The 16,318-nt window shown below is 46.2% G+C and overlaps 1 protein-coding gene across 6 annotated transcripts in view; it reads right to left on the reverse strand.

Annotated features, from left to right (window-relative positions):
• Gpr161 (G protein-coupled receptor 161) overlaps positions 1-15,470 on the reverse strand; it is a 37,653-nt gene extending 22,183 nt beyond the window's left edge. Inside the window, exon 1 of one of the 6 annotated variants that reach the window (XM_040737807.1) lies at positions 15,208-15,470. Coding sequence is in view for 2 of the 6 variants with exons in the window: in XM_040737804.1 (XP_040593738.1) it covers positions 1,877-1,916 (40 nt within the window). In the remaining 4 variants the exon portion in view is untranslated. Of the gene's footprint in view, positions 1-1,876; positions 2,303-12,656; positions 13,198-14,108; positions 14,583-14,613; positions 14,822-15,207 lie in introns of those variants that run through there. The other 5 variants (XM_005071380.4, XM_040737806.1, XM_021227933.2 and 2 more) reach the window with 5 other exon arrangements.
• Positions 15,471-16,318: the final 848 nt, after the last annotated feature.

The raw sequence follows: 16,318 nt of genomic DNA on the forward strand, positions 1-16,318 counted from the left end.
CACATGCATCATGTGTCTGCAACCTGAGTTCTACTCCTGGAACCCACACAAAGGTGGGAGGAGAAAACAGTATGAATGCAGTTACTACCACAGGCCTGTACAATATAACGACCAAGATGGTGAATTTTATGTTATGTGCATTTGTGTATTTCACCACAATAAAATTTTCCTTAAGAATCTGTCTATCGGTCGGGCAGTGGTGGCGCACGCCTTTAATCCCAGCACTCGGGAGGCAGAGGCAGGCGGATCTCTGTGAGTTCGAGGCCAGGCTGGACCGACAGCCTCCAAAACAATACAGAGAAACCCTGTCTCGTAAAAACCAAAAAAAAAAAAAAAAAAAAAAAAAAAAGAATCTGTCTATCAAGCTGCCTTTAATCCCAGCACTTGGGAGGCAGAGGCAGGCAGATCTTGTGAGTTTGAGACTAGCCTGGTCTACAAGAGCTAGTTCCAGGACAACTTCCAATGTCACAGAGAAACCCTGTCTCAAAAAAGAAAGAAAGGAAGGAAGGGAGGGAGGGAGGAAGGAAGGAAGGGAAGAAGGAAGGAAGGAAGGAAGAGAGGGAGGAAGGAAGGAAAGAAGGTGTCCATCTTCACCTTAACTTTGCTGTCTCACAGAGAGAGGAAAGTCATAGAAACAAAGAAAGCCTGGAGCTGGAAGACAGATCAGCAGTTTAGAGTAGCTGACTTCCAGAACCCCAAGTTTGGTTCCTAGTGTCCATGTCAGATGGCTCACAACTCCCTATAATTCCATCTCCAAGGACCCAACACCTCCGTGACTTCAAGGCCAAGTCTCTGTATGAGATCATGAAGCACCCTGCACCTCAGAGGCTGAAAAGAGTTACAAGGTAAAACAAAACTCAACTTCAAGTTAAAAATATGTTTGTTCTTTCTGTTGGATCTTCTTGGAAAACTTAGGACACTCAGTCCCATGCAAAGCTGTACTCTCTCTCCAAAGGAAATGTTTAGTGGCCCCTCTCCCAGGCCTGGCTAGCAATAGTCACACTTGCCTTCCAATTGCCCAGGTTCACCAGTCAGCATAGACATCAGAGGGTCAGGGAAAGTCCTAGACCCACAAGCAGGCAGGGAAGGATGTAAGAAAGACAACTAAATACAGAGAGTTGTGAGTAAGTACTTCCAGGAAATGGAAGACTCTCACCACCCAATGACAGAAAAAGTCTTCACTAGGGAGAGTATCAGTCCCAGCTGCCCAGCAGCCAAGCATCTTTTTCCTACTAGACATTCCAGCCTGGTCCATGTAATTCCTCTGAGTGGAAGAAAGGCAAGATACCAGATCTTTCACATGAGGTTCAGACCATGACCCCAGAACAGGAATCCCAGCAAAACCCAAAGGCAAAACTAGGTCAGACCAGGTCAGAACTGTCTAAGACCATTCCAAGTCTCCCTGATGCTGTTGCCACAGCATTCCAAGTCTCCCTGATGCTGTTGCCAAGGCCCTTCCAAGCCTCCCTGATGCTGTTTCCAAGGCCCTTCCAAGACTACCTGATGCTGTTGCCATGGCTATTCCAAGTCTACTTGATGTTGCTGCCAAGGCCACTCCAAGTCTCCCTGATGCTGTTTCCAAAGCCCTTCCAAAACTACCTGATGCTGTTGCCAGACATGACCATGATGAGTCAACAGGCTGCTCTGAAGCCGCAGCACGCATGGAGAGACACCAATGACAACCCAGGAGCTGTAGACTCCTACATCCAGCTTGCCACTCAACATCTCCACTCTCCTGTGGCAGGCATTGAACACCTAACACGTTCCAAGCCACCTGTTCTTCCCCTGCTCTTCGTCATCTCATGCGAGGCATCCCCATCCTTCCAGGTGCTCAGAGCCTCATCTTAAAGTCACTCCTGATTCTTCACATACTCACATGTCCCAAATCGAGTCCATTTGGGAATCTGGCTCCACATCTGGAATGTATTTAGAATTCAAGCCTGTCTCAGCATCCATCCTTTACTCCAGGCTATGTGTGTCTTCTTTGAGAACTGGGGAGAGTTCAGTCAGTAAATTTAGTCCCTAGAACAAAACAATGGGTGCAGAGGCCTTCTCTGTAACCATAGCACAGGGTGGGTGAAAACAGGAAGACCCCTAGAACTCACTGGCCAGAGAGTGCAGCCAATTGGTAAGCGACTCTGTCCCAAAACACAAGGTAAAGGGTCGGTGAAGTAACTCAGCAGGTAGAGGCACTTGCCACCAAGCCTGACAACCTGAGTTTGATTCCCTGACCATCTGGCAGGAGATATAACCCACACACAAATAATAAAGTACAATTAAAAATACTTTGTTTTAAAAAGCTAAGATGGAGCATGATTGAGGAAGGTTCTAGATGTTGACCTCCGGCCTCCATTCACTGATTGCAATGGTTCTCAATCCTTTTCCCTTTCTCCTAAGGAAACGCAAACCCAACGTTTGCCAGTTTTTGGACATGTGGCTGAAAGTCTCACACAGTACAGAAAGCTTGAAACAGCTAAGTCTCCTAATGAGCTGTGACACCACTGCACCTGGCCACAGCTAGACAACAACCTCTTTTCGGTTCATTCTCTGTAGGAAAGTTTCCTTGCTGGAAAAAAGCAACCCAACTTGACAACACAAGTCAAGGATGGAAAGAGAGAAGCCAAGGAAGGTGAATGGTTGTGTGGTTGTGACGGCACAATCGGAACAGCTGGTGAGACCAGGTGGAAAGAGAGAAGCCAAGGAAGGTGAATGGTTGTGTGGTTGTGACGGCACAATCGAACAGCTGGTGAGACCAGGTGCTGTGGGGCAGACACTCATTCTCCATCCCCTCTGCATCCATCCTTGTCCGATTATCCTCAACCCCCAGTGCAAAAGATCCCATGACCTGTTTGCCCTCTCCCATGGTAACCCTAAACATACAAGGAGAATGTAACCTCCGAGGAGTGTGATGCCGGCAGCAGTTTCTAAAGCTGTACCTAAAGACCAGCTTTCCCCTGGAATGCCTCATTCTGGACAGTTGAGTTTTCTGAACTCTTTCTAGTAATCCTTTCAGCAAAATACATGAAATCATCATACTTTCCCATGTACTTTATCTTCTGTGTACATGTGTGCCTGTGCACCACGTGTGTGCCTGGTGCCAGAGTATGCCAGAGAGGAGATCAGATCCTCTAGAATGGGAGTTACAGGCACTTGTGAGCTGCCATTTGAGTGCTGGCATTTAACCCTAGGTCCTCTGGGAGAGCAGCCAGTGCTCTTAACCACTGAGACATCCTCCAGTCCCTTTGCCCTATATTTTAAAAGAGTACATAAGACATAAATCCCCTCGATATATGGGCCTTAGAAACCAATTCCAATGCTATCACTTGCTTTTGAAAGCTCCAAGGTTGTTAGCTTCACAGTTGATCAGCTAGTGGGTTGTGACAGTGGACCACTGTCACATGATCTGAAACCCTGCTTCTCCATGATACTGAGAGAGGGCATACTACGTCCTTGAACACTGACCATGCCAGTTTCTGTTGTCAACTTGACACAGCCTAGAATCACCAGGGAAGAAGGAGCCTAGTTGAGGAATTGCCTCTATCAGATTGACCTGTGATCATGTCTGTGAGAGATTGTCTTAATTGACGACTGATATGTAAGGGTTCATCCCCCTGTTAGCAGCACCCTGGGAAGGTGAGCCAGGGCTATAATAGAAACCTAGCTGCGTGTGAGTGGGTTAGTGAGCCAGAGAGAGAGCCAGCAATCGGTGTTCCTCTACAGCTCCTATCCTGACTCTTCGATGACAGACGGTGATCTAGAAATGTAAGCAAATAAATAGCTCTCTCATCCCAAAGTTGCTTTTGGTGATAGTGTTTGTCACAGCAACAGAAGAGCAACCTACAACAGCCATGGTGACTTGCATGTTCTTTTTTATGCTTTCTAACTGCTCTGCTAACCTTTATCTCTCCATTTCCCAATATTTAACCTGCAATTCACCTGCTGAGTTCACTAACAGTGCGCCTAAAATAAGAGTTAGTGACTTTCGCAGGGAAGGCTTCCATACAAAGGCCAGCGGCATACATTGTCTCATAGGAGTCACTTCCTCCGGTGTCACTGAGGTGAGCTGATCTCCTGGGCAGGTCCAGGATAAATGATGTGGCTCAGGCTAACATTAGCATGTTCCAGATACATGGGATCCTTGAAACAGCCTGAGCTTGGAATATGGCTTTAATAATTTGTAAGAAATATATGGGAAACTGCTGGATTTTGGAAGCAAGGTTGCTGAGTCCCATTAGATTTCACCCATCAGCATAAATTATGTTCAATTATACCAACCGGCTGTCACTGGGCTGTTCCAAAAGGCAAAGTTGGAGAAACCTAAGTTTCCTGCAGAGGCCATAGGGGTCCATGCAGAGGTCTGAACAGCCTGTATGAGGAAGAATTTCACTGTTCCTGGCTAGCATACTTTCTTTACTTTATATAAACTATCCTACTTCACATTCTCTGAGTGTATCATTCGGTGGTGGTCACTGAGAGTCGTCCTCCCAACCAAGTAGGCCACCAGCACAATTGAAGGCCAAATAAGGGATATTACAATAAAAGTCTCTGTGGTCAAGAAAATTCAAATGCATTTTTCACATGGTAACTAATTCACAGTGGCTTTTTGTTCTTAGGCGTGTCCTCCAGTTGAAGAGATAATAAAAGGGCTAAGGAGGAGTCACGTGGGCTGGGAAAGCCATTCCTGTGCTCCAGGCCATGAGCCTCTTCAGCACCACTTAGTACCACTTATTTGAATAGCATGTAGCTCAGGGCCCAACTAATGCTTGAGCTAAACTCCCAAGAAGCCTTTCTGGCACATTCTGCTCCCCCCATGGTTGTTGCCATCACCATACCTACAGTTTTCCCATTCCATTGTAGTTATGTTTTCAGACACAGGCATCTTTATACAGCATAAGGGTTTTTGCTATTGTTGTAGTTGTTTTTTCTTTAAGTGAAGTATGTTCCTTTCCAGGTGGCTTACAAATGTTTCCTGAGTGTCTTCTACGGTCTCAATTGGCTGTGAGAAGATAAATACTCTGTATTCTCCCTACACACTTTCTTTTTGACTGGATAGGAAGTATCTCCCTAACAAATTCATGTGTTGAAGACATGGCTCCCAAAGCAATGTTGAGATGTGTGGCTTAAGGAAGGGACTAGACCACACATCAAGGCAATGACCCAATCAGTGGACATGTTTCGCTGATGAACTCCTAATTTAATGGCCGGTTTCAAAGTTGTAGAAGTGTGGGAGGGGCACCTGATTGGAAGTACTCAAGTGCCTTTTTGAGGCTCCCCAACCCCCACCCCACCCCCACCCCATTCCTCTTCCTGCCTCCCAGCCATCAAGAGGTAACAGATCATTGCACCCTCTTCATCAGCAAGCTGTTCTTCATGTCAGGCTCGGAAACAGTGGGATCACCTTAAGTTGTTTATCAAGGTATTTGCCACAGTGACCAAAAGCTAACCCACACTAATATCCGCTTAGACCTGGTAATCAGTGGAAGAACATGGACTTTGGAGTCCTCACCCGACCGAGGTCTGGGTTCTGGTGATTTTATCTTTTGACCTCTCTGAGCCTTAGTTTTCCATGAGGAAAATGAGAGGATTAACTTAACTTCACACGATTGCCAAAGGGAATATCAGAGGAAACAAGGGTAAAAGTGGCTGGCAGAATGGCTACCAAGGTAAACTCTAAAATGCCTATATAAATGAAGGCATGAAAGATTTAATCCCTCCCACTTGGAATGTAATTAAAGACAGCTGACTACTTAGCTAGATGAAATGGATGTAAGGCAGGAGAAGGCCAAATGAAAACTACCCAGGCTCCATTATCGATTCAAGGCACCAAGACTGAAGCTAAGTGTAGAAAAATACTTCTTCTCAGTGGTGAACTGACTTAGCACTTGGTGTCCAATCACCTACTTGCCACCGCAAAGTCTGGGTTACAGGCATGTTGTGAGTTGGAGACCAGCCTGGTCTACAAGAGCTAGTTCCAGGACAGCCTCCAAAGTCACAGAGAAACCCTGTCTGGAAAAATAAAAACAAAACAAAACAAAATGTATCTCTACTTGTGACTATGGGTGGCCATGATCCCTGCTTCCTTTGTCTCACAAGCCCTTCCCTTCAAGAGTGAACTTTCAAAAAAGTTCACAGTGATGTTAGTAAAGAGAATCGGCATGGCTGGGCAACAAGGCAGGTAAATCCAAGCAGACATCTCAGGTAACTGTCCAGCGCAACCACTAATCCTAGGAGAGGTGATTTTGCGCCCTCTTCAGGGAGCACCTGGAACTGCCAGGAGGCATTTGTCTGTCACAGGAGAGACTCGGCAAGTCAGGGAAAGGATGTTGGACTGACAGATCAGCCCAACAGAGAATAACTAGTCAAAAATATCAGTCACGTGGGGATGGAAGAATCCTGTCCTGTAGATGCAATATTTCGTACTGTATATGCATACTAAACAGATTAAGAAAAATAAAACAACCCCCACCATACATATACAGTAAGGAGTAAGGAAATAGTAAGAAATGAAGGCTGGCTACACTCAGAAGACCAAAACAGTTACTTCTATTAAAGGCAAACAATGACTACAGGTTAATTAACCTCAATTTTATTTTTACTGATTATCCTCACTGAACTAAGCAAACTAATTAAACCCATATTGTTAAAATGACAACACTACATTTAATTTAATTCATTTATTGATTACTTGAGAATTTTAGACATGTAATAGTATAATTATTATTGTTGTCCTTATTACTATTGAGACAGGGTCTCACTGTATAGCCCCAGCTGGCCAAGAACTCACTATGGAGAGCAGATTGTCCTCAAACTCACAGGGATCCACCTGCCTCTGCCTACTGAGTGCGGGGATTAAAGGTGCATGCCACCAAGTCTGGCCTTAGCAGTATTATTTTTAAATGGATCACGGGAATATTTCTTCTGAATAATTTTCTCTGGTGGCCATATATTAGATAGATATCTAAAGAACCTGTAGCCACACTGGTGCAGGTTTCTGGACACTCCTATAATCTTATCCTCCAGTCGAATCTCTGCTTGTCGGTCCTCACTGCACTACACAAAAAAAGTATGTACTGGAGATACCCGCTGTTCAGCTACTCTTTACAGCTGTAACACAACAGAGGTAAGATACGACCAGTTTACAAGGCGGGTGGGACACAAGCAGTAAATCGTAAATATGTAAAATAATTTCAGGTGGTAGTAAGCGAGTGGTTTTGGAGGCTAAAACCCTAAGCATCCTCTGACTGCGTCATCTCTTGATGGATGGCATCTGGGAGGGAGAGGCTATGAAAGATCATGTGGCCGGGCAGGAAGTCAGCACACGGGAGGCATCAGAGCCTACTGGTCTATAAATCAACTCTGGGAAGCAAGCTTGAGTCCTCTGGAAGAGCAGCAAATGATCTCAACCTCTGAGCCATCTCTCTAGACCTAAGGGTCCTTTAGATAACTTTTCTTTCCATATGCTCTGTCTACCACTAAACCTTTTTCCAGTTAAGTCTCCATCTAGAGAACAGACTCACATCCACCCACCCTTTGATGTTTTCTCCCATATATGACACATCCAAGCACCTCAGATATGACACATACAAAAAGAAAAAGAAAAAGAGTTCACCATCTTGGCTCCTACCGAGACTACACACTATTCTTCGTGTTTCTGCACTGTGTAGAACAATACCACTCACCCCATCCTTTAAGACAGAAACCTAGGGACTAGAGATATACTTCAATTAGTAGAATACTTGCCTAGCACTCACCCTGGACTCTATCCCCAGCACTAAATAAAGCATTTGTGGTAACACACACCTATAATCCCAGCCCTGGGGAAGTGAACGTACAAGGATCAAAGCCATCTGTGTCACACAAGGGGATCATGCCCATCCTGGGCTAGAGACCCTATCTTTTTTTTAAGTAGCATTTGCTGGAGGACTCAGCAGTTAAGATCATGTGATGCTCTTGAAGTGGACCTGGGTTCAGTTCCCAGTAGTTACATCAGGCCATTCACAGTCTCCTGTAAATCCAGTTCCTGGAGATCTGATGCTGTTTTCCATACTCTGAGGGCATTTGGACACACACATACTGCACATACATACGTTTAAGCATGTACACATTCAGGAGGCAGAGGCAGGTGGATCTCTGTGAGTTTGAGGCCAGCCTGGTCTACAGAGAGAGTTCCAGGACAGCCTTCAAAGCAATAAAGAGAACCCCTGTCTTGAAAAAACAAGAAGCCGGGCGTTGGTGGTGCACGCCTTTAATCCCAGCACTTGGGAGGCAGAGGCAGGCAGATCTCTGTGAGTTTGAGGCCAGCCTGGTCTACAGAGTGAGTTCCAGGACAGCCTCCAAAACAATACCCTGTCTCGAAAAACCAAAAAAAAAAAAAAGAAAAAACAAGAAAAAAAAAGCATATACACATACACATAATTTTTTTAAACATTAGAAAAAAAAAGACAAAACCAGAAAACTGGGGCATTTTCAACTGCTCTTACCAAATATTGATAGGGCTACTACAGCTCTGACTGACATTCAGGCAGTGTGATCCTGGGTCAATGAATGAGCATTTCCAAGCCTTAGACTTCCATGAGGGCCAAATAAGACTGTGTGTGTGTGTGTGTGTGTGTGTGTGTGTGTGTGTGTGTGTGTGTGTGTGTGTGTGGCTAATTGTTGATCTGTTTGTTCCATTCCCTGTGGTAGACACCCACACCGTCATTACCCATCTCAGAGTGCCACCCTCTGCCCCTTAGTATTAGACAGTTCCATCTCGTCTTCTCTTCTCTGGTGTCGCCCCCATTCCAATCTGTCCTTCCCACTCTACCAGACTGATGGTTTCCCACACAGCCCTGACCATGCCACGTGATCCCCACACCTGCAGGTTTTATTCATTAACAGATGTCTCCCACCTCTGCTATCCCAAGTCACTCCTAGCTCTCCAGACGCTGCCGCTGTCCAGCTCTGTGCCTAAGCACTGTCCCCATTGCCCACCACACCCTTGCTCCCACTCTGCCTGCCCAAGAAAAGCACACCCTTAAGACTTGGTGGGAAATACCCTCTAAAAAGGCAAGGAAAATAGAGATTGGCTAAAGAGACCCAGAGACATACAAACCCTGAGCACAGAGGTCACAGAAGGGAGAGAAACTGATGAGGAGGATAAATGCAGTAATTCTGTGTGTACCCCGCTCCCTGGTGCTGGAACCCAGGGCTTCCAGCATGCTAGGTAAGTGCTCTGCCATTAAGCTACATTCACAGTCCCAGAATGAATGTGTGTGTGTGTGTGTATAAATACACACACATACATGTGTATGTATGTATGTATGAATGTATATGTATACGCACACATATACATGTATATACTTACACACCTATGTGTGTCTGTCCCTCTCTCTCCTTCTCTCTCTGTCCATGGAGAGGTCAGGGGAATGGAGGAGGTTATACATGCTTGTAAATGCTGATACCTAGGGAGGCTAGCCTCTCCTGGAGCAATAGTTGATAGGCAGTTGTGAGTTGCAGACATGAGTGCTGGGAACTACAGTCCTCTGCAAGAGCAGTAAGAGCTCTTAACCACCAGAGCCATCATCTCTCAACCCCTCTCAATATTTTTCTTAATTGAAAAACAATAAGTAAATAAATAAATGAGAAAGACAAAATTTAGGAAAGCTTAACCCTGAAAAAGGATAGGGTTTTCAGGAGAACAAAAGCAGAAAACAGAAAGCCACCAAGAAAAATGACACAAATCTAACCTCACTAAAGTTAATTACTCCGGCACAATGGTGCACACAACAAGGAAAGGGCAGAAAGGAAAAAAAATTGATTTGCTAACAACAGGTGGATGAAAGTCCAGAATCTAGGCAGAGCTTCTGAAATTGATGAGATTCCAATTCACCAGAAGGGGGAAATGGCAAAGGAACTGACAGAGGAATGAGAGGAAATACAAGTTGATATCTTAAATGTTAAGAGTAAATGTAGAAGAATCTATTAGCATTTAAAACGCACAGGCAACGCTGTTCCCTAAGATTCGGGATAAACTTAAAATGTCATATGCAGAAGTGGGTATAAAGTATGCCACAGCATTCATTTTGAAAGCAAAAGAGAAAGATGAAAGATACATATTGTGCCACCTGTGGGTGTATGGATTATATCTGAAAGACAAAAACCGACAAAACTGGCTATAAGTCAAAAAGGAAATACAGGGCTAGGGAACAGGAGTGGGGTGGAGCTGTTACTTTATATAACTTGTAGAATTTTGAATGTTGTGTTTTTTATTTAACTACATGACCTAACCCTAAACAAGTAATCTTACATAAGTAAGACAATTAGATATCGTTTTCAACAGTCTCTCAAGACCTCAATAAACAAAAGAGAACTCTTTAAATAACTGCTTAAACTGGGTGTGGTAGTGCACGCCTTTAATCCTGGCAGTTGGGAGGCAGAGGTGGGTGAATCTCTGTGAGTTGTGAGTTTGAGGCCAGCCTGGTCCACATAGTGAGTTCCAGGGCAGCCAGGGCTACACAGTGAGACCCTGTCTCAAAAAGAAAAAATACATATAAATAAATAAAAGATAGCCATCTAAAATGTGTACATTCTTTGATCCACAGATTCTACTTCTAGAAATAATTTGTATCCAGAAGTATTCTAAATGTGCCATAAAGAAAGATAGGCAGATAGATAAAGTTGGAACAATCTAAGGGCCCATCAATAGGGAAATGTTTAAATAAATAAATACACTATCAAGTCCATTTAAAGGGATGAAGCTGCAGGGTCTGGTAATGCAGGTATTCAATCCCAGCAGTTGGAAGACAGAGCCAAGTGGATCTCTGTGCGTTCAAGACTAGCCAAGACTACACGGTGAAACCCTGTCTCAAAAAAATAAATAAATAAGGAGAAAAAAGAGAGGAAAAAGAATTATACCTATTATTATGAGATTGGATGATTTTTATGTCATATTATTCAATCAAAACAATAAATTATGAAAATTATATATATCCTTATTTGTATATTTTTTCAAAGGAATATTCAACATATTCAGGTTGGTTCTAAAGCTAGAAATGTAGACAATAGCATTTTATGATGTCTTATACTGTGATGTGAATAAGTCACATATTACATATATATTAATTAATAATTAATATTAAATACACACATATATTACATATATATCTATCATCTATATTTCCAGGCATGGTAATGCATAAGCACTGAAAAAGACCTGGAGGGAAGGGCTTTAGTGACTGTTCCCTCAGGAGAGTGCTTGCCTTGGAAACATGAGGACCTGTGTTCACATCCACAGCACCCATGGAAAAGTCTCCTTCCCACATCTGTAGCTCTGGCACTGAGTGAGGGGGCAGGAGGTCCCATGGAGCCCATTGGCCAACCTACAGGATTAGCAAGCTCCAGGTTCAAAAAGAGTTCCTGTCTCAGAAGAATTTCTTCAGTACATAAGTTGACCATGGAGAGTTGCCCATACTCCAGTAAACAAGGCTCCCTTCCCCATGCACTTGCAAGAAAGTCTAATCAAATGTCTAAAAATGACATGAAAGTAGAGGGGGATAATTGGGGCAGAGGGTGCTCAGTTAGAGAGGGAGAGGGAAAAGAAAGGTAAAAGGTCAGGCGGTCAAAATCATTATATGTATTGTCAAACTATACACAGGAAGGTGCAGGAAGGTTATCAACCTCTGGCTTCCACATGCACACATGTACATCACACATGCACACATGTACATCACACACACATACATACACACACATACACACATGCACACATGTACATCACACACATACATACACATACATACACACACATACACACACACATGTACATCACACACACATACACATACACACACATACACACACATGTACATCACACACATACACACACACATACACACATACATGTACATCATACACACACACACACACACACACAGAGGACTTGAAAGGAAACACATTTGATGTGGTTACCTCAGAGGTAGAAAAAGAGTCAGGGAGATGTGAAAAGAACTTTAATTTTTCTATATACTCAACCTGTGTTTTTGGAAACTTACCATATGCCAGATAAGCTCTATCATTATGTACCCCAGATGACATACTGTAAAGGGCAATACTTAGGGCTAGGTACCTCAGATTATTCCCAGTCACCTATGACTCCAGTATAATACAAACAAAACAAAACGCAAGTGTAACTCATCGGGATTTAGATTTGACAGACCGAAAATGCCTTCCTTCATGCTGCCAACCTTCCTTGAATAGATCTGCCCTGAGTGTTACCCTCTCCACGGCCAGACAAAGAAAAGGACCCCAGAAACAGACTGAAAACTAGTTGAAAGTATTCTTTCTCGGGACAGGATAGGATCATTGGCAAGATTAGGATAAACTGAATGAAGTAGTAAATCCTTCCTCCAAACTGCAAAGCACGCTGACAGCTAACCTTCATCTTGTTAGTATTTTTGGTTTTTAAAGATGCCCCTTCTCCTTCCCCTCCAGCCATGCTTTGCAATAGTTCAGATAGACTGTGTCTCAAAAGGTCTAACCTAGACTGTACACTGGCAGTCGGCAGACCATAAAACACCTGAACACACAATTCAGTGACTCTACATATTTAACAAAAACGTGTTTTGAATTAAAAGTGAGGTTCCCCCCCAAAAAATTACAGTTTCCACAAAGCTCACCTCAGATAACAATGTGTTGGGACCTTGTGATAGTAGTCACAGCTGGCTGCCTCCTCATGGGGTGTCACTCTGCCATAATCCTACCCAGCCCACCTGCTCGACCTCTTCCTGTACTCTGGCTTCCTGGGTAGCATCGTCCATGGAATGTGAGTGTGTCTGTCGTCTACCAGGATCTGTTGATGCCTAGGGCAGATGAAGTTCGGACCCCAAACAGAGCCTCTGATCACTACATACTCCTTGATCAGAGGATTCGCAGTGCAAAGGGCTGCAACACAGATTTGGGGACCCTCGGTCTTGAAGTCAGCACCAAAATACCAAGCAGATCTCTTTCAGAGAAGGTCTCTGTGCTCACTGCCAACTCATTAGGTCTGTAGGACAAAAAGTCCTGAGTCAAACGGCCCCACATGCAAAGCATTGCTAAGTACAATGTGGCAGAGGCACACAGATCTCAGCAAGTTCAAATCCTCCCACCGCCCTTCCCCAGTCCAACATAGTAAGTTTCAGGAAAGCCAGGACTACAAAGCAATTTCGTTAACAAAAACAAACAAACAAACAAAAAAAACAGGGCAGAGTATTTCACTTTTCTGCCTTTGTTTCCTCACTCATCAAAGGGGATAATAATTGCAGTTCACAGGGCTGTCATGTGAATAGATTTAAAAGGTGAGTATGAAACCAGTTGTCAACACCTTAGAAGATAAAACAAGGTGGGTGTAGGCTATGGCAGGAAGAGGGGTTCTGGAAGCCTGGTGGAAAGCCTGGCTACATAACCTGAGGCCCCGCCCCCTCCCCATTTTTCCCAGAGGGGCTGGCAAACTCCTATTTTCTCCTGCTCTCAAGGTGGCTGAAGTAAAATGCATTACACAGGCAAACATCATCGATTTGGCAAAGCCGTGACTCCAAGAGGCTGGGCTGCAACCGGGGCTGACTCTACCGGGAGGAGACAGATTCCGAGGCTCCAGCAGCCTCCAGCACCTAAGACAGTCTGATCTATGTGTCTCCCACTGGGCACATCACCGAACCCAGGTCTTTTCCCTCTAAAACTGCGGCTTTCTCCTTACCTAGCAGGGAGGAAGACTAAATGGCCGCTCTTGCAAACACTTTGCAAAAGGGATGAGAACGATAACGAAAAGGAAGAGTCTCAGAGTTGTGCTACCCAAAGATGCCAACGCCCGGCTGCAGCCACTGGCAAGCAGGCTGCTCTGAAGCGCGACGGGCCACCCCAACAGACTTTCTCATGCCACATGCTTTGTCCACAGGATGCACCTGGGTTTAAGCTCTTGGCCCAGTTGGTGAAGTGCTTCTCCCAAACCCCCAAACCAACCGAATCTCCCTGTTACAGATCTGAGGGGCAGGGGCGCCCATCCCACGGCGCCGGGGCGACGTCTGGGTTCGTCTCACGGCCAGACTCTGGCACAGGACACCCTGAGTCCTGACCAGGAAGATGCTACTCACCTGGTCCTCACGGATTCCAGCCTGGGGTCGCGGCCGCCGCGCCCCACACCCCCATTTCTGAGCCGGCCGCAGGGGGCGCGGCCCTCCTCGGCTGAGTCCCGGGCACGCACTGATGCTTTCCCTTCCCAAGGGATGTGCAGAGGGGCTCCGGGGAAATGGAGCGGGCTGCACCCAGCAGAACCAGGTAGGCTTCTGAAAAAGCCTCCGACCGATTGGAGGGGCGCGCCCCCAAGGCTCTTCCCACAAAGAGCTCCAAAACCAGACGCGAAAGCACCAGCGCCCCAAAGCAAGGCGCGGTTCAGCCGGGAACGAGCCTCGAGTAGACTTGGCAGAGGGGGGCGCCGGGAGAAGCGGACGCCGCCGAGAGAGAAGGGAGGGTCGGGGGAGAGCTGCAGACCTAGCCGGGCCGGCGCCTAGCACAATGCCTTCAGCGCCTCCCCATCCCCGGGCAGCCCGTCCCGCCCCGGCCTGCGTCCCTCACCGCTCCCCCACTCCCGGTGCTCACCGAGGCGCCGCGGCAGCTCAGAGCCCGGCCGCCTCCCCTCCCGCCGCTTCCTCCCTGCGCGCCCGCCGCGCCGCGCCCGGGACGCGAGGTTTCGGGTTTCAGGCCGCCGAGCCCCGCTTCGCTCCTCCCGCCGGCAGCACGCGGCCCCGGGCCCGCAGCAAGGCCGAGGAACTTTGAGGCGCTCGCGCTCCGCCTCCCGCAGCTCCGGAGCCCCACAGCCCGCCCTCGTCGCCGCCCCGGCCGGCGCCCCGCGCCCGGAGCCGGGTGTCCCGCGCCCCGCCCCGCCCCGCTCTCCTCCCTCACGCCCCTTCCTCCGCCGCCGCCTCCCGGCCCGGCCACTTTTCCCCCTTCTCTTCCCACGACTCGGCCCGCTGCTCTTTGTCTCGCTCTCACCCTCTCCATTCTCCCACTTTTCCCCTTGAATCCTCTTGTGGTCTCTGCTCAGGCCTCCTCCCTCCCCGGTCCAGCCTTTGGGGAAATCCGTTTCCATTTGTCTCTCCATCCCTCAAGTACTTTCGGATTCTTCCCTCCTCACAATTGCACTCTCCTCCTCCGTTCCCAAGTTGGACTCTGGACATCCTTTTCCTCACTCACCTTTCCTCCATCCAATCAACCACTGAGGACATCTGTCTAGGACCAGACTCTGTGCTGGACCCTGGCAGTATCACAATAAATAACCCCGAAGCCAGACTTCAAGGAATGAAAGCAGGTTGGGGTGGAAAGTGGACAGAAACACCCTTTACAATGCCTCTATGCCCTCTCAACAAAGGCGGAGAAAAAGCAGTGGGAATAAAGACCAGGGCTGCTTGCTCAGGGTACAAAATCTCCTCATTCTTTCCTTCCTTCTTCCTCATCTCATGTATTTCAGACTCCTTCCCAGCCCCCCCCCCTGTGTTTTTGTGCCGCAGTCTTAATAAGGATGTGTGTGTGTGTGTGTGTGTGTGTGTGTGTGCTACAACTGCTAAGAAAAAGAAATAATAATAAAGGAAGAGCAAACGTGTCGGCACAATAATCAGAAACAAAGTAATAACGCCGTTGTCAAATTCCAGGAAGAGTAAATAAAATACTGATACAGTGCTTCGAGTAGTATTCAAATCCCTCTGAAATCCATCTGCTTGAATAAGTGCATTAATTATTCCCTTGTCGGCGGATTGACACTGTGGGAGCTGCCTCCTTATTATTATTGGGCACCATTTAGAACAATAATTTACTATCTGCCACCTGCTAAACATCCAACTGCGTTAGGGAACAAGTGGGATAATGAGGGGGAAAAGCAAACGGATGGCTTGCCGTTCTGTGTGATTCGATGTTTGTATTTGGTCAAAAACTCGCAGCTGAGTCCTTCTCAAAGTCTAGGTCATCCAGCCAACTAGATGCTTGAAGCAGCCTAAATCAAACAGTCCTCAGAAGTATGTTAGACCATTTATTCCAAAATCTCTGCTTATTAATTTAATTAACATGGATTCAAACACCAACTGAGTCCTGTGAGCCTGGGGGAATTAGCTATCCTTTTTGAGTCTCAGCTTATCCATATACAAAATGGGGATGTGGACACCTACTTATCTGTGTGAATTAAAAGGTTAAATGAAGGACTGAAAATATGGTTCCGTGCTGCTGAGCACTTACTGCTCTTCCAGAGGACCCAAATTTGAGTCCCAAGACCCCTGTCAAGTGACTCAAAACCACCTGTAACTCCAACAACAGG

The sequence above is a fragment of the Mesocricetus auratus genome, unplaced genomic scaffold, assembly GCF_017639785.1.
Source record: "Mesocricetus auratus isolate SY011 unplaced genomic scaffold, BCM_Maur_2.0 Super-Scaffold_100676, whole genome shotgun sequence".
Lineage (NCBI taxonomy): Eukaryota > Metazoa > Chordata > Mammalia > Rodentia > Cricetidae > Mesocricetus > Mesocricetus auratus.